The 24,168-nt window shown below is 36.7% G+C and overlaps 1 protein-coding gene across 1 annotated transcript in view; it reads left to right on the forward strand.

The window, feature by feature from the left end:
* Positions 1 to 24,168, forward strand: part of SLC15A5 (solute carrier family 15 member 5) — a 313,596-nt gene that overhangs the window by 273,189 nt on the left and 16,239 nt on the right. Inside the window, exons 7-8 of the mRNA XM_044088238.1 lie at positions 6,221 to 6,352; positions 17,190 to 17,298. Of these exons, the coding sequence (XP_043944173.1) occupies positions 6,221 to 6,352; positions 17,190 to 17,298 (241 nt within the window). The remainder of the gene's footprint in view (positions 1 to 6,220; positions 6,353 to 17,189; positions 17,299 to 24,168) is intronic.

Raw genomic sequence — 24,168 nt, forward strand, 5'->3', positions numbered from 1 at the left:
ATTAATTCAAGATGCTATGCAAACATGATCCATTTCTCTATGAACTTAATCTTTGTTTGATGGAACTTCCAAGTAAAACAAATGTTGGTGATGTGTTAAAAACAAATAAAAGTCACCAAACATTGTTTCAGACAACATGCAAAAAGCCTACAGAAAAAAAAAATAGAGGTGAAAGTAACCTGGAAGTTGTTATGAGCTGTGAAAGAGATATTGCTTTGCAAACCATCAAAACATAAGACTTAATAAAATATATAGTTTGCATTCACAGTACATTTCTACAGCTTCCATTTGCACGTTGTGTGGCATAGCCTAGATCAGTCACCCCTAAATATAAACAGAAATACCTACATTTTTTGCCCATTTATTATATCAATATGAGCCACCTCACCTTTACAAAAAGTCTAGATGACTTTAGGTTTTGTATAGTTACAAATGTTCATATGGTAATACTAGACTTTTGATATGTAGGACAATTTGTAGCCTATCCACAAGATCTCAGATTTGAAGTATTCCATCTTCATGAAGTAATACCAATTTTCAACCTCTTCCAATGAGGGCTTGGGAAGGCATCTGTTAAGTACCTATGAAATGAAAAATTATGCCTCATTTTGATCCCTTTCAATGTGGGCTTGATTGGCTACGTCAAGGGTACATTTACAATTGCCCATCCAGGTTACATTCAAAGAGAGCCAGGGAGCTACTTTGCTTTATATCAAAGGGAAGCGTATTCTATAAAAGTGGGACATTCTGTGGTAGATATCTATTTCATTACCAGGTCTTATTTATGTTACAGTGGAAGTTAAGATCTCCTGAGTGAGTATTTAGGGTGTTATCTCTTTTGAGGATGTGCAGGAAGTCACATAGGACTGGATATTTAAATGCTGTGTTGGCTAGACAGAGGTTCCCTTTTCAAAAATCTATTGGAAACAGAAAAAACTGAGTGCTTTAAGGCAGTCTGTTTATCATATGGAGGACATGCCCCTGATTGTCTTAATGAGAAATCCTGCATTGTCTTGAGCTGGATCATGTGCTTATATAATGTATACCAAAGGGGCATTATACTCTATTGCTGGCCTGATAACGGAGAAGTAGAAAGGGATGATGACTTCCTTGGATCTAGAAGATATATCACTGTGATTCATCTGGCTATACAAAAGGATTTCCTAACAGCAGTGGTCACATGGTGATCAAAAAATAGTTCATTATCAATGAAAGTGCCCAGGTCCCTGATAAATGAGTCAGTTTTCAAAAGAGTCACCTATGTGGTAGGTTCATGGGTGTTCAGGTTTGTCAAAGGGCTCAATGCTGCATTTCTTGACATTTAGTGGTCCAAGCACCACTTGCTGGTATGTGCTTGGCCCTCCTGGAGAATTCATAGTCTGTTGAGGAGTTTATGACAACTCCAAGTTTGTGATTATCTGCAGACTTGGTTACCCACAGCCCTTGATGTCAGCCTTGACATCAGAGAAGTAAATACAAAGTAGAAGTGGTCCCAGAACTGGTCTCTAGGGGATAACACTGGCAGCTACTTTTTTGATAACAGCATGTCTTCACTAATAATAAACTGGATTCTGTCAATAAGCTGGTTATCTATCCAATGGGTAACATAAGGGTTAACATTTAGCTGGATTAGCTCATTGATGATGCCAGAATGTGGGATAGTATCAAAGGCCTTGGCCAAGTGCAAGGAGGCAGTGTGAACCAATTAGCCTGAGTGTAACGCATCAGTAATTTGTTCAAAAAAGTTCACCAGGTTTAGGAGTCAGGATCTGTATTTAACAAACCCACACTGATTGGAGTCCAAGACTTGCAGACCATGTCCTTGTTAATGAGTTCCATAATGATGTGCTTCATTGTCTTTGTTAATGAATTCCATAATGATGTATTCCATTGCCTTACAGATATGGTTGATGAGGCTTATAAGTTATAGTTTCCAGGATCAGCAGTTGGTCTCCCTTGTGGACTGGGATGACGCTGCTGAGAGTACAATACTCATTTTGCTGCCGCTTTAAAGTTCAACAAACACGCTGGGGAACTAGGGAAGTGTTTTTTGCTGCTGCCAAGAATGGTGGCTTTGGTTCTGTTTCCGATCCCACAAAAACTGGTGACTTTGGTGCTGCTGCCTGAGCCTGCCTCCCGCTTCAGACAGAGAATGCTGCTGAGAGGGACTTTGCTTCTGCGTTCTGCTCATCTGTTGTGTTGCTGCCGAGGAATTTAAAGTTGCTGCCAGTTCGTGATACTGCCTAGGTGAGGATATATAGCTTTCAAACTTCTAAAAATCTATCCCGAGCCATATATGTGAAAAAGAAAAAAAAAAGGGTCTGATCTGTAATTACCATCTCTGCAAAAATGTTTAACCAAGAAAAGAGTCAGTTGTCCATCTGAGTTCTTCTGTATATTGATGATGTTGGCTCTACTATATATTCTTACTGGCTGACATTTTGATTACGGATCTGTTGTGTAGCTGTAGTAAATGATACACACCACGGAAGCAGAGATTTAGTTAGTAAGCATTTCTCTAGAAAAAGAGCTAGAGGAGGGAGGAGAGAGGAAGAGAAGAGAGACGGAGAAGGGAGGGAGAGGAGGTGTTGTGTGTGTTGTGTGTGTGTGTGGAGCGCAGGGTGTTAGAGCATAGTATTTAAGTATTTAGCATTATGCACAATTATTGTAAATTACACAAAAATTATATTTGTAGTGCAAGCATTGTGCAAGTATTTAAGGGAATATTTATTTGCAAGTATTTGCGTTATCGTTTGTGAGCAGTTCAGTAGCAGTGATAGATGAATTACTGTCAGTAAGTGTAAGCCAAAGTAAGTGTGTGTGATTAACGTTAATGCATTGACACACCCGATTGTGTTTTAGTTTTCTTTATAATGATTTGTTGCTTTGCTGCTGGTAGAATAAAAGAGGAAACCAAAACAGCATGTTGGTTTTTTTTTGGGGGATCTGCAGGTGATTGTTCTAACCCTGAGAGAGCTGAGAGACTCAGTAGAGCTGCACACCAAAGCTACATAGTGACCGTGGCTGCTAGAATAGTACATAGTGTGAGCATCAGGCACTGACTACATTTATCTAACTAACTCTTGTGGGCTTGGATGCAGGAATGAGTGCCTGCTCTGCTTCACAAAGCCTTCTACAATGACTTTGAAAAGAGAGCGTAACTAAAGCAGCATATAAAGTTTGTTGTACAGCTGTCCTATCCTCCTCATACAGCGCAAGGGTGTAGTGAGTACATTTTACATAGCAGTTGGATTTTAGATTTTTGATTTTTTTAGCACAAAATAAAATAAACTTAAAAAAAAACTTTTTGTTTGGCTTAACTTTTTGTTTTCTTTTTTCATTAGACCTGTTCTTATTTAAGTTGTCATTAATTGCATGTTATGCAAGATTCTGTAGTGCAAGCTTGGCTACATGACCCCCAATTTTGTGTAGTATTTTTACTTAAGTCCATTGGTGATAAATTAACAAGAAAATATCAACAAAGAATATTCAGCTGTTTGGGCTGCATACAAGTTTAGAAGACCCTGTTTAAATGGAGCTTTTAGACAGCTGAAAGTTATAGTTCTGAGCTGTGTCCAGATTTTTTTTTTAAGAGTTCAGAGAGAGAGAGCTATGATGAGAAGTAAGAACATTTGTGCAGACAGTTCAGAGATATGGTGAGTGAAGTGAGAAAAACTGAATTTGTATTTATTATTATTTTGTTTTTGTCCATGAGGTTAAGAGCTATGTTGAGAAGTGAGAATGAAATTCACTATTTCAGTCTTATTTTTCAGGCAGCTGCTGATTTGGGATAGTGGTATGTTTGAATATGTATGTAGTAGAGTCCTTCCTGGGAAACAAAGTGAAATGCAATGCATGATGGTAGCATTTTATTTTATTCTGTAACTGTAAAAAAATTACAAGCATGTTGTAAAATGTGTCCCTGGTTTTGACCTTTTGTCTCTCCCCCAAAAAAAAAAATTGAAATACTATTTATAGTGTGGTGTGGAAGACTTTTATATCCACCACCACTGGCCAGATGCATTTTTTTTGGATGTGGTGTGTGTGTGGGTTTCAATGCTGTTTCAAATGAGTTGAAAGGGCATGACGTGGCGTCTTTTAGTGTTTCTGCATTGTTGTGCTGTAAAATGTAAAAATAAAATTCAGATGTATGCATAAATTAGTAGTGTTTATGGTAAATGGGGCAAAATAGCCAGGTAACAGGACACTGGAATGGCTGCAGGGGACTCTAGTGTTTTGTTTTGCTGTTTTCAATTTTATGCTCGAAAAGTTGGTATCCCAGAATTTGGAGAGTGTGGGGGGTTACATAATTATGTATGCAAATTAGATGTTAATCAGCGTACAGATTTGTACCTATTTTTCATGGGCCTTGTCCAGATTTTTGATGTTTCCAGGTTGAGAGGTATGATGACCACAGCAGTTCATCATATGTTTGGCATAAATCCAATGGTGAGGTTGAGACTGAACAAGCTTGGTAGCATGTCTACCAGACATTGTTTGGTGTTGACAAGACAACAATCTGGCACATTATCTGGATATATGGAGATACAGGTTTTGGCCCTGGAGAAAGCACTCAGGACTTGTTCAGAAGTAATCAAAGGAGGTGGTGCAGGTTTTCTGATTTGCTGTGGAAGGTTAAGAGGATATACAGGAGTAAAACTTGAACTGAATTTGACTGCTAATAATTTGGCTATGTTCACAGGGGATGAGTATGTGTCTTGTTATAGAATAACTCAGACCCTTGATGGATATTGCTTCTACGATAACTGACATGGCTGAATGAGGCTTTGTGATTGTCCTTAGCACATGTGGCAGTTCTCACATCATGCTTGTTTTTGGAGAATTTGATTTTGTTTCTGAGTTTGTTGTTAATTTTTTGAGTACTCCTGTAGCTGATGGGGGTATTAAGTTTGCTTTTATGGGCTATGACTTTCTTCCTCTTTTAAAGTTTATCTATATTAGAGTTTCACCACAGGGATTTATTTCTGAATTTGTCATTGTATTTTTGAACTTGAGGGAACTGATACCTTAATGCATGCTTGAAGGTAGGCATACATAGGTAGGCAAATATGGTGGTATGCAAGGTAGGGTCATCAAAGTGAGGGGAGTGTTTGAATTTCAACAGTGTTGTCGCCTCACAGTTAGACGTTGCCTGTTCGATTCTCAGTTAAAGCGTCTTCTGTGTGGTGACATGCGTGAATGGGTGTTCCTTCGTTGAAGGTTGTGCATTAGGCCCGGCAAGCCAGCACTTAAAAATCTACTGCCAATCATTAGCGGACCGGAGTTCCACTGTGGTGACCCCTAACCGGGAAAAGCCAAAAGACACAAACAAACAAACATCAGTTAGCTAGAGTAGGTTAGCCTTTGAGTAGTCTTTAAAGACAGAAGGGTTTTGTGGTAAACCAAGTTTTACCCTTATAGTTGAGTGTTGCTGTATGATGGTCAAATCTGACCAGTGATGAGATAACTTTAGGCACTGAGTATGGTAGTACTGTCTTGGAGAGAACTAGGTGCAGTATTTTTGATCCCACCTCTGGGACTTGAACTAATTGGTCTAAGGAGCTGGTATTAATGAAGCCCAGGAATTGTTGTCCATTCTTATTTGTAATGATGTAAGATTCCCAAGTAATAGAAAGAATAAGTCACCCAAGAGAACTGAGTTGGATTGGATAAGGAATGATGTCAGTTGTTTAGATAAGCCTCGTGAGCTGCAGACATCATGGAGAGAGTATAGTAGCATGATGTGGTATGGGGTTTTATTTACCATGAGAAGGGTATGGAAGAGTTCAAGGTTGTTGTCCTGTTGTAAGAGTCTGGAAGTAAATGGCCTCTTAAGAATACAGGCAGCCCCCCCACCCCTTGACAACAGCATCATTTTTGGAACTGAATCTGATGGAGTGGTAGAATGGTAAGTAAAATGAAGGAAAATAGAACAACGTTAAAGAATAGTAGACATTAAGTTTAATGAAGGAACATAGAACTATGTTCAACTCAGCTAAAACAATCTGAGGTCTCAAATATTCTTTATTGTTTTTAGCAATTCAGGAACAGTTTGTGCACACAGGATCAAAATCTTTTCAGAGAGCATCCTCATATGAGAAGAAACAACTATGCATGTATTTTTTGAACTTTTTGTATGTATTTTTAAACTTTTGATTTACTTTTTTAAACTTATGTCTTACTTTTTGTTTCTGAAATAATAATTTTTCCATTTTTCAAGGCTCAGTAATAACATTGCGACTTGCACCAAGCAGTATCAGAGGTCTAGCCATGCATTTCCTAATTCTCTTCTATGGAGTCGGTTGTTTTTTTGGAGTGATTTTGATTGAGGCTGTTTATCTATTATCGGGAGGTAAGAAAACTTTAACAGTAAAACACCTAGTATTGCAAATTGCTTTACAACCAGGCTAAAATTATTTTTAAGGTTAATCAGAAAGGATAAGATTTAAACTGAATTATCTGTGAGCTAAAGCTGATCTGACTTTTTAGGGTTTATTGGGCTATAGTTAGCACATACAAACTGTTTCATGTCTTTTAATATTGTTTTATTGCAAATGGTTTTACATTTAATTTGTTTTTACATTATTTTTCCTGGAGTATTAAAATGTTATTGGTTGGAATAATTTAGTAGACATTTATATTACATTCTTTTACTGCAAAGGGATTAGCTCTGTCTGAATTATGGGAAAAGCTGAATAGCATATTTATTTAAAGTAGCAAAACAGACAGAGTTTTAATCTGTTTATGCTGCCATCTATAGCTAGTCTTTAAATATTTTGGACTTCTTAGTTTATTAATTGCAAATTGTGACCATTTTTGATTTCCTGGCCTTGTCCATCCTGTCCCTGTTGTGATTTTAAACCCAGTGGCTCTTGAGTTGCCTACCGCTTTTGCAAATTTGAAGCTTCTCTCTGTCTTCCCTCAAGTGGTGATACTATTGAGCACAATAAGACCACATTAGAAAGGCCCTTTCCTTAGACAGATGAAATGTCAAGTCACTCTCACTTTCATGTCTTCTCATCCATTAGGACACAGTGCAATATCTACAGCATTAAACAACCGTTTTAAGGGTTACTTTTAAAATCTGCAGCAACTTGGATATCACTGCTGCTAGACAACATGAAAACTGTTTCTCAGGTGCCAACTTGGAAATAGCCTTTTTTTCCTGGTTATACTGTTACAATGTTACAAAGTGACCCCCCCCCCCACCACCACCACCACAAAGTGGTCATCACAGAGATTGTATTATAGCATTATAGCAGGTCTCAAATTGTTTTATTAAACCATGCATCCAATTGCATCTTGAAGGTTTATAATGTAATTGCTAATCTCCCCAAATCTGGAAGATTATTTCTAAATATGAATTACACTCTGACTGAAAAAATGTTTTCAAAGAAGTGTTGAAGGCGTTCACTTGTATTAATAATTTATTCTCTTGTTGCCAAGTTATGGCTTCTAAAGATAACTCATATTGCACAAGTTAAACTTTCACCTTGAAAACATTTGTAAGCTAAAATTAAATCATCTGTTATCAATGTACATCTGACTGAAGGTACCTCCAGTTTATCCAAGTGCTTCTTATAACTGAAGTTCCTACTGGACAATTTTTTTTCTGGTATAATAAATATATATATATATATTTATTCTGAAAAAGTCCAACATATTAAATTGGATAAAAGCGCTAATTACTGACTCTCAGTGTGTTTTTTCGACATTGCTATTGGATAATTCTGATTTTTACAAAGTTTTTTGGATATAGTTTCAGTTCTTCGTTGAATTTTAAAGAGTTTTTTCAGTGTATGTGTATATATAATATATATATATATATATATATATATTTATATATATATATATATATATATATATATATATATATATATATATATATGGGTCTATATTATAAGACTGAAAGTTGAAAATCATGACGCTCTAAATCTCGAAAATGCTGGACCTCGAACTTGCTATTGTGGGGGGCTGCACCCCCCACACCCTCCACTAAATATATATACCAACTCCGAGATCGCACTACAGTGAGGAAAGGGCAAATATTCTAATCTTCACTATACTGCAATCTCACAAGAAGCACTTCGAGGTCTGACATTTTTGAGATTTGGAGCGTTTGTGATTTTCAACTTTCGTTCATATGATATAGACCCTATTAATATATATATATATATATATATATATATATATATATATATATATATATATATATATATACACACACACACACACACACACACACACATATATATATTTATATATATGTGTGTGTGTGTGTGTGTATCTATTTATATATATATATATATATATATATATATATTTTTTTTTTTTTAACGAGCTCACACTGTAGATGCACAAGGACCCAGAGTATTCAATATGTGGTCTAATATGTTATTCATATAATGTCAGTGGCACATCACACTGCCTTGAAGTTACAATTTGAAAGATGTTTCTCATTATAGCATAGCACCTCTAGATTTTATCAATATTAATCTCAAACCTCAAGCCACTATCTAGTGTAACACCCACATCCTTGACTTGATCAGAAGTTGTAAAAATCTGATTACTAATAGAGTAAGGTTATGTATATGCTTTACTAGATGCCCCAAAATGTATTGCAACACACTTTTTTTGTATTAAATGAAACTTTACTTGTTTGTGACCAGGTATACAAAAAATCCAAGTTGTTATAAAAAGTCTAAGCTGACCATAAGTTGGTTACTATGCTTCCTATCTTAGTGTTATCTGGAGACTTCTAATTGTAAATGTTGCCATAAATATATTAAAAGGAAATGGACCCAGTAAGAAGGCTTGTGGAACTCTTTAACTGACTATTCTCTCAAAAAAAGCTTACTATATATCATAATTCCACTTTTGTGATTTGGAAGTCATTTAACAATCTGGTTGACAAAGCTAGAATGCACTGTTAGAAGAGATAGTGTTTAAACTATGTCACTATGCAGCACAGTCTTGAAAGCCTTCATCAAATCAAGGTATAGTGCATCACCAGTCAGACCTTTATCTGCAATATCAGTCAAACTGCAGTAAAACGCAACATGTTAGTGACATTTAAACAACCAGTCATGAATACATGTTACCTAACATAGTCTGTTTGAATTATATGAAAAGATACAGAGCAACTCATTCTCAAAGTACATGATGTTGTGTTGTTGTGTCTTTTCGGCTTTTCCCGGTTAGGGGTCATCACAGCGGAACTCCGGTCTGCTAATTATTGGTAGTTGAGTTTTATGCGCCGAGTTACCAGCCCTGACGCACAACCTTCAACGAAGGTACGCCCATTCACGAATGTCTTCACGCAGAAGACGCTCTAGCTCAGAATCGAACCGGACAGCGTCTTACTGCGAGGTGACAACGCTACCGCAAAATGTTTCTTGTTTAAAAAAATATATCTACCCATAATATCAGACAAGCTGATGGGCCTATAATTCTCTACTAATTTCAGGTTACCAGTTTTAGGAACTGCCACAGATATGGCTAGTTTCCAGAGTTCTACAAAACACCCTATTTCCAAATCTTCCTAAAAGAAAAAGGTTAGTCATGGCGTAGTACAGTGAAAAAGGTATTAAAACCATCAGGGCCTGCTTCTACATCAAGCTTAATGGTGTTAAGTATATTTGTAACCATAATTTCAATGATTTTTCATATAACTGTTTCTTCTTAAATTGCAGGAGATGAGATAACTGTCACCTCTCTTTTTCTAAAAAAAGTGTTACTAAATATTTCAGCTAGCTTATCATAATCTGACAAAACCTTGTTATCTATAGACAATGTCATATCAAATTACCATGATTTCAGTTATTTATAGAAAGCCTTTTGTGTGTCTGGTTATCTTCTATTGGGCCAAACAGTATTTTATTTTCCCCTTGGAGCTCCATTGACCTTTGTGCACTTTTCCAAATTATGACTGGCTGGAAATTTTTATTACAAAACAGTTGTTTTGCTGTTCACTAATCATTTTATGGATTTGTTCTACTGTGGCAGTGTTTTTTTACTATCTTGCACAATGAATCCATTAGGACCATATGACTGGATGATAGCATTCAGCTTGCAATAAAATTCCACCCATCTCTTCTTATTATTGGTTTTAGTGACAACATAAGTGGAGGGACATTTTGTTCTTTGTGAGAGAAGAAGCAGAGGGATGTTAATACCTGTTTCCAAGCAACTGCGGTGAGACTAGCACTGGTACTACCCAAGTAATATTCAATAGGGAGACCCCTACTCTTTCTCATTCTTGCTGACCCTTACTTAATTCTTCCAATATAGCATCCAATTGAACTAGTTCTACTTCTGTCATTATGGACTACCAGTCCTGCTCCTGTCATTATGGACAACTAGTACTGGTCCTGTCACTATGGACTAGGAATACTGCTGCTGTCATTATGGACAACTAGTCCTGCTCCTGTCATTATTAAGTACTAGTACTGCTCCTGTCATTATGGACTACTAGTCCTGCTCCTGTCATTATCAAGTACTAGTTCTGCTCCTGTCATTATGGACAACTAGTACTGGTCCTGTCACTATGGACTACCAGTACTGCTCCTGTCATTATGTACTACTAGTTCTGCTCCTGTCATTATCGAGTACTGCTCCTGTTATTATGGAGTACTAGTCCTGCTCCTGTCATTATGGACTAGTAGTACTGCTGCTGTTATTATGGACTACTAGTCCTGCTCCTGTCATTATGGACTAGTAGTACTGCTGCTGTTATTATGGACTACTAGTCCTGCTCTTGTCATTATTGAGTACTAGTCCTGCCCCTGTCATTATTGACTAGTAGTACTGCTCCTGTTATTATGGACTACTAGTCCTGCTCCTATCAATATTGAGTACTAGTACTGCTCCTATTATTATGGACTACTAGTCCTGCTCCTGTCATTATGGACTAGTAGTACTGCTCCTGTTATTATGGACTACTAGTCCTGCTCCTGTCATTATGGACTAGTAGTACTGCTCCTGTTATTATGGACTACTAGTCCTGCTCCTGTCATTATGGACTAGTAGTACTGCTCCTGTTATTATGGACTACTAGTCCTGCTCTTGTCATTACTGAGTACTAGTCCTGCCCCTGTCATTATTGACTAGTAGTACTGCTCCTGTTATTATGGACTACTAGTCCTGCTCCTGTCAATATTGAGTACTAGTACTGCTCCTGTTATAATGGACTACTAGTCCTGCTCCTGTCATTATGGACTAGTAGTACTGCTCCTGTTATCATGGACTACTAGTCCTGCTCCTGTCATTATGGACTAGTAGTACTGCTCCTGTTATTATGGACTACTAGTTCTGCTCCTGTCATTATGGATTTTTTGCTTGGGTATACCTCCTCTTCCTTTGCCAGTCTTGATGTTTTGAGGAAGTACACAACTTTCTTCTGTTTGCTGAAAGCTCTTTACTTCTGAATCACTCTAATACTATTTACAAGAGATGTAAATACTTATTTTGATTGGAGGCTTGTCTCTCAACCAATAAGCAGCATCATGATACCAACATATGTTAAAACATCACTGCAAACCACAGCCACCTGTGGACTCACAGGTATCTCTATCCCCACCAACTGTCACATATATCTCTATTACTAATCAATAAAACTGTAGACTGCTCTCCCAAATTCCATTGGCCTGAGGAGACACACAAGATCAATATTACTGCTGATTCCATAGTTGGGGAATCTGAAACTGCACTCGCTAGACTGGACAAACAGAGGGTTACAGTAAGCTAGCTTTCTAAAGTTAGGAGTAAGGATATAAGACTTGTTACTAACTTAAATATGTGCTTGATCTTGCAGTTGCCCATATAGGAGTGAATAACCCTAGGCCATCTACCCTGGAGGAGATGTAGGGAGATACTCTTAAACTCTCCTTCCATGTATCCAAGGAGAGACAGTCATTGGTGCTGACCAGTGTTCTATCATCACCAAGAATGATGCCCAAGTCCAAACATAAAATAACTCGCTTAAGCAATTCTTTAGTTAACTAGCATCATTCCAGAAGTATCCAGAGTATGTGTGTGTGTGTGTGTGTGTGTGTATGTGTGTGTGTGTTTTGTTTGTGTGTGTGTGTGTGTGTGTGTGTGTGTGTGTGTGTGTGTGTGTGTGTGTGTGTGTGTGTGTGTGTGTGTGTGTGTGTGTGTGTGTCTACCTGGTACAAGATGGTTAATAGGCCTTTCTGCTTTGCCAGGAATGGACTGTAACTCTTATCCCATGTTCTTCATTCACTGGCTAAAGCCTTTGAATTTTTTAGACATGGCACAACTTATGGGCATACCCATGTAGCAAATTCTATTTCATACATGATAGAGCTTTGAAGAGCTAAGTGTCTGAGCTTGAGCACTCCTTTCACGTTAATGGCATTCTTGCTTAAACAGTTACATCAATGTGGTTCCAGCGCAAAGATAGTATTGTTTTCTTGCCAGTGTTTAGCACCTACCATGTGTCCAAGTCCACAGTGTGATCTGGGGATGTATCCATATTTGTTAGGGAATCTATTGTTTCATGACAGATCATACATGATACTGTACTAGAACTTGTAGACATCTAAGTAACTTTCAATAAAACTGTGTACCATAGAAAGGAAACCAAGGGTCCCCTTCTACGTCTCCATCTCAGGACACTGATTAACTGAGGTAAATCAAAATGCTCCATCAAGCTAAATACATAGTATTAGTGACTTTAATAACTCCACTATAACCTGGTATACAGTTAGCAAAAATATGTTCATAGATTTATTAATGCTAATTCCCTTGATTAGCCTCCCATCCGGGGTGATAGGCTTCTTGACCTTGTCCCCAACTTCTGTCCTGTTACTACCCCTAATGTCATTACCTCCTCCTATCGCAAAACTCAACCACCTAGTAGTAATAAAAACAACAACCAGGAAATTCAGCAAGAAATTCACTGTCACGTATTCCAAAAAATATATCATGGACTTCAGCAAGAAATTTACAATACATTTTAGTAGGTTAAATGTGCATTGGCATATTTTTTACTCCTGTTAATTATATGATTATATTTGGTTTTATTTACTATGTCATGCTGATGAATTATTCATGAGGTTATTTCAAATAGGTGGTTATAATATATAAATATTAATGTGTAAGTCATGTTTTTTACTCTGATGAAGTCCCTTTTCTGTTCAGGATGAAAGCTCTTAGTCAATACATTAAAGTGATTGTCAGAACATGCGGGAGAGTCAGATATATCTCCCAGAGGTTGCCACTACTCTGGAATAAACTTCCAATTCACGTGAAGCAGAGCTCCTCACTGACACTATTCAAGTGCAGCCAAGACAAATGGATGGAAGACCACAAATTCACCCTGGGGGGTGGCACCCATGTCTCTCATGGATGGGGGTAATTGTTGATCATATACCTGCTCAGCAAATTATGTCCATCTAACCAAGGAAAATTGGAGCAACTCAAGATTAATATGGCTAGGCTTATAAGGGCTGTAGGTCCCCTAGCCTAGTAATCTCTTATGAATTTATGAACCTAATCAGACAGTATTGTCTTCTAAACCCATGTCCTTCAACATTCTGTGTTCAGTTGAGGGGGCTCAGACTATGATATAGACTCTTCACTTGTCTAACTGTTCCCTAATTTGCACCTCACATAGAGTCTCAAATACTGTTAGGCTGTGGTTATGGTAGGATTAAAGGCATCCAGTTTGTGATGTTGAATAGTTACAGTGCTAACCATTAACAGCCATCAGTTTTAAATTAAGCATTTTTGCAAACAATTACATATACTTCAGTGTTATTATTAAATTAACATGACTGCATAGTATAAAAGTAAATTATTTTCTTAAATTGTCAGGAAAGTTTTTCTTTCTTAGATTAAGTAACTTAAACTGTAACATCTTAAGCTGACTGTCCTCTGAATTCACCTCCTTCCTCTTTGGTTGTTGAGGTATCCTCTTCCTCTCAATCCTGGCCATGTCATGTTGATCCCTGATATTCTGGCTTTCTGGATAATTGAACCTCCATGCACACGTTAACGGATTTGTTCTGATTAGCTAGAGTGGCACTCAGATGTTGTTGAAGTTTCTTGATTGAATTTGAGACAAAGAGCACCTGGGAGTGGTTTTGCTGATACCTCCAAGTTCTGTACAAGCTTGACTTCCTAAACCTTGATAGGTTGCATACTTCCATCATTTGTTTCATCACTACCAGCAGAATTTGCATTGATTGCTATAGCTGAAGACTTTTTAGAATGGTAGAAAGCACCTGAAGCACAACATGCCTGGTCTTTTATAATCTTCCTTATCTTCATATGGCATGATAAGGCATTTCCACATTTATTTAAATGAATGACAGCAGTATCACAGGAAGGTCTACATGTTACATATAACAAAATTTAAGTCAGATGCAAGTTTCTCAATAAGCATTTCATTTTCATTAAACATCTATATTCGTAGCAAGAGCAATGAGCATAAACTTAAGATTAATTTGCAGAAGGAAAAAGAGATGGCTTTTTATCCCAAAACTAACTAGATAGGTTAAAAGAATGAATGCTACAGGAACTGAATGGGCACCAATATTTACTTATTTAGAGATTATTTAAACCAATTATTTCCTTATTATCGCATGTTAACAGATTTATAAAGCAATATATACTGTAAATGAATACATACTTTGTATAAAGTGCAATGTGCTGTATCATATCTCTCAGCCACTGTGATTTAGGAACAATACCATGATTTTTTGCCTTCATATGTGGCATTAGTCCTCCTAGATTTACTAATTTACTTCATAAAATTAAGGGTATGTGTATTACTAAGGGACAGCTAAACTTGGTTCATGCAAAGAATCATGATTACTAACTATGTGAAATCTAATATTTCAATACTTGGCATTTTGACAAATAGGAAGAATGTTCCTCTTTTGGACACCCTCCCATGATTTCAAAGGCCAGTACTATGATATTTAATACTCAAAGGTTAAGAGATATGTGGACTGCCATGTAACTTTAGAATAATTTGAGGAGTTCACTACTGTTATCTGATCTGCATTGTAAAAATGTCAATCATTCAGTGTACAGTCTAATCATATTTGCAAACATGCATATTTTTTTCTGTGTTATCATAAGTGTCAGATTCAGGTAAAATAATTTGTCATATGTATTGTATCAACTTACAGGTAGAATTACTATGTAGGACAAGATTTATTTGAAATTAGCTATTTTCTAACAAAAAAAAACATTTAAGTCAGTTTGTTCAGTAATGCTTAAAACTGTTTTTGGGCACATATACAGAGAATGAAGTCAACAAGTATATCTCTATGGCATTTATCTATAATTAGAAAAGTAATGTCATACTGGCCCACTGCATACACCCAAAGTGAAAGCCCAAAGTTATACTGCTAAAAACATACCACCCAAGGTAAACACACTAAACCCAGTCATGGAGAATTTGTGGAAATCATGTTTTTCCTGCTGGGAGTAAACATAAACTGTATCTTCATGCAGGGGATTTCACCACAGACATCCCCTTTACATACATACACACACACATATACAGTATAATATATATAGATAGATCGATAAATAGATATATATAATTAGATGCAAAAACAGTGAACGCTCATATGAGCAAAAGCTTTTTGAGGCTGTGAATAACAGCAAATGCTCATATGAGCAAATGTTTTCTATGGAGTTTTTGCTGGCAGTCTTTTGTATGGTATTGTGGTGCAGTGAGGTAAGGAGATTTGCCCGTACCTTGCTGTTGTGCAATCACAGAGTTGGTATCTATAATTATCAGCGGGGGTATGGGAGGCTATGTGGGGCGTCAGAGGGCTTTCCCCCCTGCAAAAAATATTTGCAATTTTTTTTATTCATTTTGATTATTTGATATTTGGTCTAAAATGATTGTTCTTTTGTGTGTTTGCTGTTATGAGTGTTCATTGTTTATTAACTTCATGGTTAGAAAACATCAGAGAATAAAGAATATACCTGGTAGTAGTGAAAGACAGCATGCATGTGATCTTGTAGTAGAGCTAAAACAATGTCAAAATAGTTTTTTTTTCTTTTTCTGAAATAAGTAAAGTGCTTCAATTGCAAATTGTTTTGCATCTTGAAAAGTGTATATGCATGCATTATTGGCATAATGCAGTTGACAGTAAGCATGTTTGAACTTTTTAGGGCTATTTGTATCAGAAATGCATTATAAATTGGAATAATAAATTTAATACTTAATCTAAAGTTTGCTATAAATTGTTAGTATGGTAAAACCCTTGTCAGTATGAAATTATTGAATCATCTATTGCCATATAAACTTAAATAATCTAAACCTTCTACATTGAGGTGTAGGTGATTAATTTCACATTATCCCTGCTTGCTGTACAATACAACTTACCCTCCATTTCTAAAATCCTTGTTTTACATCCAAAACCTTTATTGAGCTACTAAGCATCCTAGAATATTAGGGCAATGCTTAAGTTTATTTGCCTTTTTTTGCCCAGATTTCACAGATTTCACTTGCATGTCTTATCACGTGTGGGCTTTTTCTCCTCTTACTTACTAATTGTGTTTAGCAAAATCTGATATCTCTTTCTCTTTCTCTCACTCTCACTGTCTCTGTTTCTGTCTCCTTGACAATACCTTTAACACCCTACTACTTCTCATGGCATCCAGGCCTCCATTGCTGCATGCCCACCAAAAGATGTTGCTTATCTGCCTCCTCCATCTCTTGTTCTGTTTCTTTGTATTGGCTTCTAACAACCAGCAGACTCATACCTTTGCAAATTCTGCAGTCCATTACTGCCCCCACCCCTTGTAAATACAAATAAACACACACACACACACACACACACACACACACACACACACACACACACACACACACACACACACACACACACACACACACACACACACACACACACACACACACACACAGGCACAAGACCTTGGGCCTTAACTTCCATCCTACACTCATTAAACCTCATTCAGTTTTTCCCTTCCCCAAGTATCTCCTTTTAACAGCCTCTCCTAAATGTGACAACAACCACAGCAGCTTAATTCTGCTCCAGTTTTATAGAAACATTACTAAAAAGTCAGTTCATCCAGAAAGAAGATTAGTTTGTTTAACATTGATGCTGACAACAAATGTTCTTTGCTCTCTGACTCTCTGAATCCTAACCCCCAGTATTATTTTTTTCCATGTAAAATAGGTATGTCATTTCCAAGTAGCCTGAAGGATGGCAAACTAGAGCAGTTCTTTTTTATCTTGGCCTCATTGATGGTATTGAATACCTTAGGATTCTGGAAAGTGTCATACAGGTAAGAGAGAAATTTTAATATATAGTGAGTTATATTTATTTATAAAGATGCTTATTTAATTTGTTTTGGTTTGCTCAAGATTACTTTCTTAGTACACCCTTGTTTAGTGAGGCCATCAAATAAATTGCAGGCTGCAAATGTACTCTCCATCCTTATGAGAACACTGCCTACAATGAGTGTGTGCTGTTCAGTTAGATAGCACAATTGTATGTTTGTATGCATGAATTCATCTTTTTGGGTTTAAAAATAAATCCACAGAGTAGCATTCTGCAATGAGCATCAACCATGAAAATACTAAAAAAATAAAAATAAAAAACGAAAAAGACATGCACCAACTGCTTAGTCATGGCAGAAAACACATTTTTTATTCCAGTTAACACTTTCATTCTAATTGTTGCAGAGCTTCATTAGGCTTTTGAAAACACACATCTAACCACTTTTAAAGATTTGGAAGTAACAGCATAATTAAGAAGACTAATGAATAGATTCCTTCTGTTCAGAACTACAGGAAAATGCAAAAGAGTTGCTGTAAAATGAATTCTACCATAGGCAATCAAACACTGTATAAAATTCAGATATATATTTTAAAACTATAAATGTAAAGATATGGAAATTCTATCTGAAAAAAACACTTCTAAGAGACTCTTTTCAAAAAGTCAGGATTCTGGCATTGGATGGAGAGGTGACTGTTTAAATGTACTGACCTTTGGGGGCTCACAGTTCTGTTCCTTTCACTGGGAGGCTAGTGAAGCAGCTACAGGCACATGAAGCAAGTTTTTATTTATTTATTTATTTATTTATTGATTGATTTATTTATTTATTTATTTATGTATTATCAATGGTGGATTTATCAGGGGAGCTAAGGGCTTCAAAATACACCTCAGAGCAGGCTCCTTATTGAAATGTCAGCATTCATAGTGCTGAGTATCAACATATCAAAACAAAATAAAATGTAAGTCAAAGTTGCAAGCAAAAACCCCAGTCACTCACAGCTGCAGGCAATAAAAGTCTCCTGTTTTTAAACACAAATACAGTGTAGAGTCAAATCCAGTAAAAACTCACAGCTGCAGGCAATAAAAGTCTCCAGATTTTAAACACAAACCCAGTGTAGAGTCAAATTCAGTAGAAAATAATGATCCACAGGCGAAGTAATATCAAAGATTTAATAAAAAGCGAGGGCTTTCGTAGTACACCTGACCACTTCATCAGACTTTAAAAGTGCATAGAATACAGCAGGCTCAAGCCCTGTACCTTAGCAACAGGAAACAAGAGCCTGAATCCTCTACCCAAAATATGCAACTGTTTTGCTTAGCAAATGGTATCACTGTTGTGTGTTTAGAGTTTTAAAGCAGTGTTAGTAGCACAGCAGGTAGCATACTTTTGTTTTGATGCAGAAGGCTGTGGGTTCTATTCCCACAGCATGTAGATGGATTGCTGATACTGTGTTGGATTTTAAGCGGGTGGGGGTGCTGCAGTCCTGAGTATGTTCTCCTTTGGATAAGATGCCTAGTAACCATGAACCTGTTTTAGTTTGCCATCCATTCCCAATTGCAATATTACCAGCTTATCATTTTTAATGTAACATAGGCAATTTATTCTTCAAGGGCAGCAGGCAGTGAATTTGTAGATGAAATAAGTTTTTTTGCTAGCAGCAACATTTTAATTAGTTACAGTCAGATCTCTTTAATGTGGAATCATTCAGATTACTTTTACTTCTACAGAGACTGTGCATATTGACTGATATTGGTGGGTTGTAATGACAGAAGTTTGAGTGGCCTTTTATGGTTGAAATGTTCTGAATTGGGCAGTTTTGGCATTATTGGTTCTTATGTTTTGTTTCTTTGCTTACTGGTTATAAATTTAAAACACTCTCTAACAAGTGGTGTTGTATTATACAAGGGATATAATTTAATTATTATATATTTCAGAAGGTGAATCAAAGAAATTTTGCATGGTCCTAAAAATGTGTGCAAGGGGTCTATGATTTGAAAACAACCCAAAGGTAAACTTAATCTGCCACTGGCCAGAGGCATTTTCTTTGAATGTTGGTTTCAATGCTGTTTCAATGAATGTGAGTTTCAAAGTCACAGAAGTTTTAATGCTAAGTCTATTTTCATTGTGAGACTGTATTGCTTTGTTTAGAAAATGTCTATCAGTGTTTGTGCTGGAAAATTTGAAATAAAAGTTTTAAATTAAATCAAATATCTGTAATCATTGCAGAAGTAAAGCAGAAACGTAGTATACACACTGAGAGTTTTGAACAGTATTTATGGCAACTGGGGAGAAATAGCCAAATAATGGGACACTGGAATGGCTGCATGGGGGGGGGGGCTGAGGAGGATTGACCCAAATGCAACATATGCGTTCCACCACGTTTGTTTACAAAAAAGTACTGCAATTAGAAGATAAAAATCTGCAATACCCAAATACGAAGAATTAGAGGATGCACAATCGCACCTCAACAAATTGCAAAAGAGTGGAGAAGTAAAGGGAAAAGGAGGAATGAAAATCCTCCTCAACTGATAAATTGGGGAGAAGGAAGCAGGGGTAGAACATGAGTATTAAAAATTCAAGAGGTGGGAAAAATACAGTTTAGTTGAGATAATATGAGTGTATGCAAAAATAAAGAACTGGAGAAAAGAGACAGCTAGATAAATTTTAATTAAAAGATGAATGGGTATTGAATAAATGGTGTGAGGACAGGAGAAAATACACAGTAGAAATGGACAAAATGAGAGGCTGAAATGAAGGTAATCCAATTAGAATTTAATGTTAAAAGAAAGAAAATGACCATAGTACATCCATATCTATGTGAGCAAGAAAAAGGAGGGATTAAGTACTGATAAATTAAGGGGAAAATATGAAGGAAGAAAAAAGAAAGAAAAAACTATGTGAAGGGCGTACCACAGATGGCAGTACCACGTCAAACATAAATGGGGTAATGTACAGCAGGTCTGAGATTTCACGTGCTGATTGGTGCTGGTTGGGAGGTAGTGAGGTTGGATGTATCAACATAACTGTGAATAATTCTGTAGCCATAGAGATATATTCTTACTGGAAGAGCACCCCTGATGGACTGGCCATTGACAAGAGTGCAATACAGTACAATTTGACAAGTCCCAACATGGACTCAGATATAACAGAAACAGTCTTTATGGCATGTCCTAAAATGTTTTACAGAAAAAAAGGCACAAAGTTAGCAAACTATATGTTCCTCTATGTTGTAACAGTGGAAATTAAACAATTTCCATTAATATCTGTCACTAAGATTTTGACGACATGATAAAAATGTATGAGTTGCTTATCTGTGTCCTAATAATCATTATTCTGCTTGTAGTTTGGGGATACAGCTTAATGTTAAATGAAATGATTTTATCTAAGAAGGACACCTAGCAGTAACTACAGTATAGCCAGCAGGTAATTTCATTGGGACTTTGAGCAGTCAGTATAGCCAGCAGGTAATTTCATTGGGACTTTGAGCAGTCAGTATAGCCAGCAGGTAATTTCATTGGGACTTTGAGCAGTCAGTATAGCCAGCAGGTAATTTCATTGGGACTTTGAGCAGTCAGTATAGCCAGCAGGTAATTTCATTGTGACACAGCTATCCTGTATCCTTCTCCCTTTCCTTGTAGACAGTGATCTCCACTCCATCTGAGGCTTTGCACTTACTGATATGTCTGTGTCATCCAGTACATCCACATGACTAGCTGGAATATTAAGGGATCCTAATTCCAAGTCTCTAGGACACAGAAAGATGAGAAGCTTATGACGTGTACTTCTACCCACTTTAGCTACCTTTCCTCCCAATGCTAGGTGACTTTATATATAGCTTGTTGTTTCACCTACATAGTCACACAAACAGCAATGACATTGCATTATCTCACTATATCTCACACTAAAAGGGTTCCAGACTCCTTTCAGTTAAACAGTGCCTTCCTGGTTAATTTCCTTTGTGTACTTGTTTCATATTATACTTCTTTTAATAATTATGCCTTCCGTAAAAGGTACCTATACATTTAACAGCTACTTAGTCTTTTACTAGCCATCACCTTTTTCTACAATCTATGCCTAGTGCCCTATTTCCCATTCATTTCTGTTTGGAAAACCCAATTGGTCCATTTATTCTGAATGGGGAGATTAGGGTGGCAGGGTATGGTCAGTTTGCTGGTCCTGCTAAGTAACACCCCCTCCCTCCCAGCAGCTCTTGAAGTTCCAGTGCATGCTCCTTGCAGCATACAATGTACCTCTGCATGCTCACTCAGCTGCTTGCATATGCATAATGGCAGTCTGTGCTCAAAGGGTTATGTTCCATAGATGCAACACCTTGTGATCCTGCTAGGGTCATCAAAGTGGTGAGCCAGAGCCACCCCATCCTGATGAGTGAGTTTGCAGTGAATGCTCACTCATATTGTCTGCTGCCAGCTCCATCAGACACCTGAGCTGTTAATCAAACTTGAATCACCTAGACTATAGTCAGGGCTTTATTTCTCTTTACCATTACAGTTGTCTAAAGCTAAAGTGTTTAAGGAAACTTTCAACAATATTTTAAAGAACACTGAGGGAGTAACAAAGATAGAATGTTGTTTCATGGCTCTTTATTTTCTTTATTCTCTGAAACCTAGGTGTCTCTTCCTGTTTTTAATAGTGGAACCTATCCTTTTGTAGTTTAAGATGGACTAATTTACAGTGCAAAAATTAGGAAATGATTATATGGCCTAACCCATTTTAAGCTTATTAAGCTCTTCTATATTCTATAATGCTTTTAAACTCAAGGGATCTTTTCCATATTAGTTTCTCTTGTTTAGAAAGGTAATACAGATCATATTTGGAATTATAGACATATAACATTGCTATTCCCCTTTGAAAAAATCTGAATATTTGAAAAACATTTGGCTAATTGATTAACTGAGTTTCTTGAAAGCAATAATCTGTTCCATCATTTTCAGTACATCTTTATTAACGTTTTTTGACTGATCTGCATAAACTATTTTTATACTTTTGATACTGTTTCATATAAGGATATATTATAAGCTCTTATTGAATTCTGTGTAAGCTTTGAAATGCTACAGCCGATATCCTTCTAGTAGGGAAATTGTTACTAAAATTGAGTCTGTTTACTGTTGTTCTATTGATCAGCTCTGGAGAACCCTCCAAGATTCCTTTCTTGGATCTTTTCTTTTTGTCATGGCTACAGATACCTTATCTGAGTTTATTTTTTTCTCTAATCTGTTCATCTGTATAGATGATATTGTCCAGTTACATTAAGAGGAACACATTTTAAATGTACTGAGAATTGAGAAATATCCAGTCTAGCAATGTCTTTTGGCTTTTCCTGGTTAGGGATCACCAGTCCGCAGATTGATTGGCAGTGAAGTTTTTGTGGTGTCAAGTTGCCAGCCCAGTGCCCAACCTTCAGAGAAGGCACACACCTATCTTTAAAACTCACTCAACCACAGGGAGGACATGCAGACTCTACACAAAAGGCACTCCAGCTGAGAATCAAATCAGAGAACCTCTTGCTGTGAGGTGACAACGTTAACCGCTGTGCCACCATGGCCAGCACAGAGAAACATCCAGTCAGATGTGGATATATTACAGGACTGGTGTGGTTTATATGGCTTAAGTATTAATGTCTACAACTAAAGCTAAAGCAACTGAATGGGAATTTTTTTTTTTGCTATCTGGGCATTACAATTGATTATTCACATAATTTTTCTAATCAACCAGATAAGTTAAACAAATCTCCTTATGCAAGTTTGCTTATTTATCCTCAGTCAGTTGTCTAAATAAACACTTTAGAATGATGTTAGGCAAATTGTTATTACTGTTTTTTATGGCATAAAACTTGATAATCTATTCTAGTTGCAACAAAGCAATTTACAAGTTGCTATGTATTTGATCTACAGTTCTGTAGTTTATGCTTGCCACTAACAATTTTACTTATCTTTGTCAGATGTATAAAGATTAAGGTGAACTATTGTATGACAGGATTAGATGTTAAAACAGTGGTTTTAAAGTTTATTGCTAATCTGCTTGTAATGTATGTCTGTATTTTTTTAAATAATAATTTGAGCTCTAGAAATAACATATATTTACAGTTATCTAGTCCCATGAGTTCTAAAAAGAGAAATATAAATTGTCTATTATTTTTCAGACTGTAATCTTATTAAAGAATTTTTCAAGCATATTTCTACTCAGTGTAGTTAAGCTTATTTTAATACACTTGTTTTTAAAATATTAAAGTATTTTTCTAAACAAGGCTTGCTGGGATTGTTTTAATAAGTGTTTTTTAATTAGCTAGGAAATTAGTTTTGATTGTAGTTTGAAACTTTGTGTGTGTGTGTGTGTGTGTGTGTGTGTGTGTGTGTGTGTGTGTGTGTGTGTGTGTGTGTGTGTGTGTGTGCGTGTGTGTGTATGGATCCCATTCACATTGCCAAAAGTACAGTTGTCCAAAATTGACTTTGCCGAGACCATATCTCCGAAATTACACTTGTACGAAATGGTACTTTGCGATCGCACTACAGTATGTATGAACAAATATGCCCTTGTTATCACTGTCAGACCATAAACTAATCTCACTGGATATTCACATCCCGACCCCACCCCTTGCCCAGAAAACCACAATGAAAAACTTCTCTAAAGCAAATTTCACACTCCTCAAAACCGAGGTGGAATCCTTCAAAGCCCCCGGGCCTGTGGAAAATACGGCCCACACCACAGAATCCTTTACAAACACATTCTATGAACACCTTCAGGAATGCATGGATCATGCAATCCCAAATAAAACCAAGACCCAATCCTCCAAAGGCAGACGTCCTGTCTGGTGGACCCCAGCCATAAACAAACTATACAATAGAAGGAGGAAGCTAC

This window comes from Protopterus annectens, chromosome 11.part0 (assembly GCF_019279795.1).
Source record: "Protopterus annectens isolate FY-2018-M chromosome 11.part0, PAN1.0, whole genome shotgun sequence".
NCBI classification, from domain to species: Eukaryota; Metazoa; Chordata; order Ceratodontiformes; family Protopteridae; genus Protopterus; species Protopterus annectens.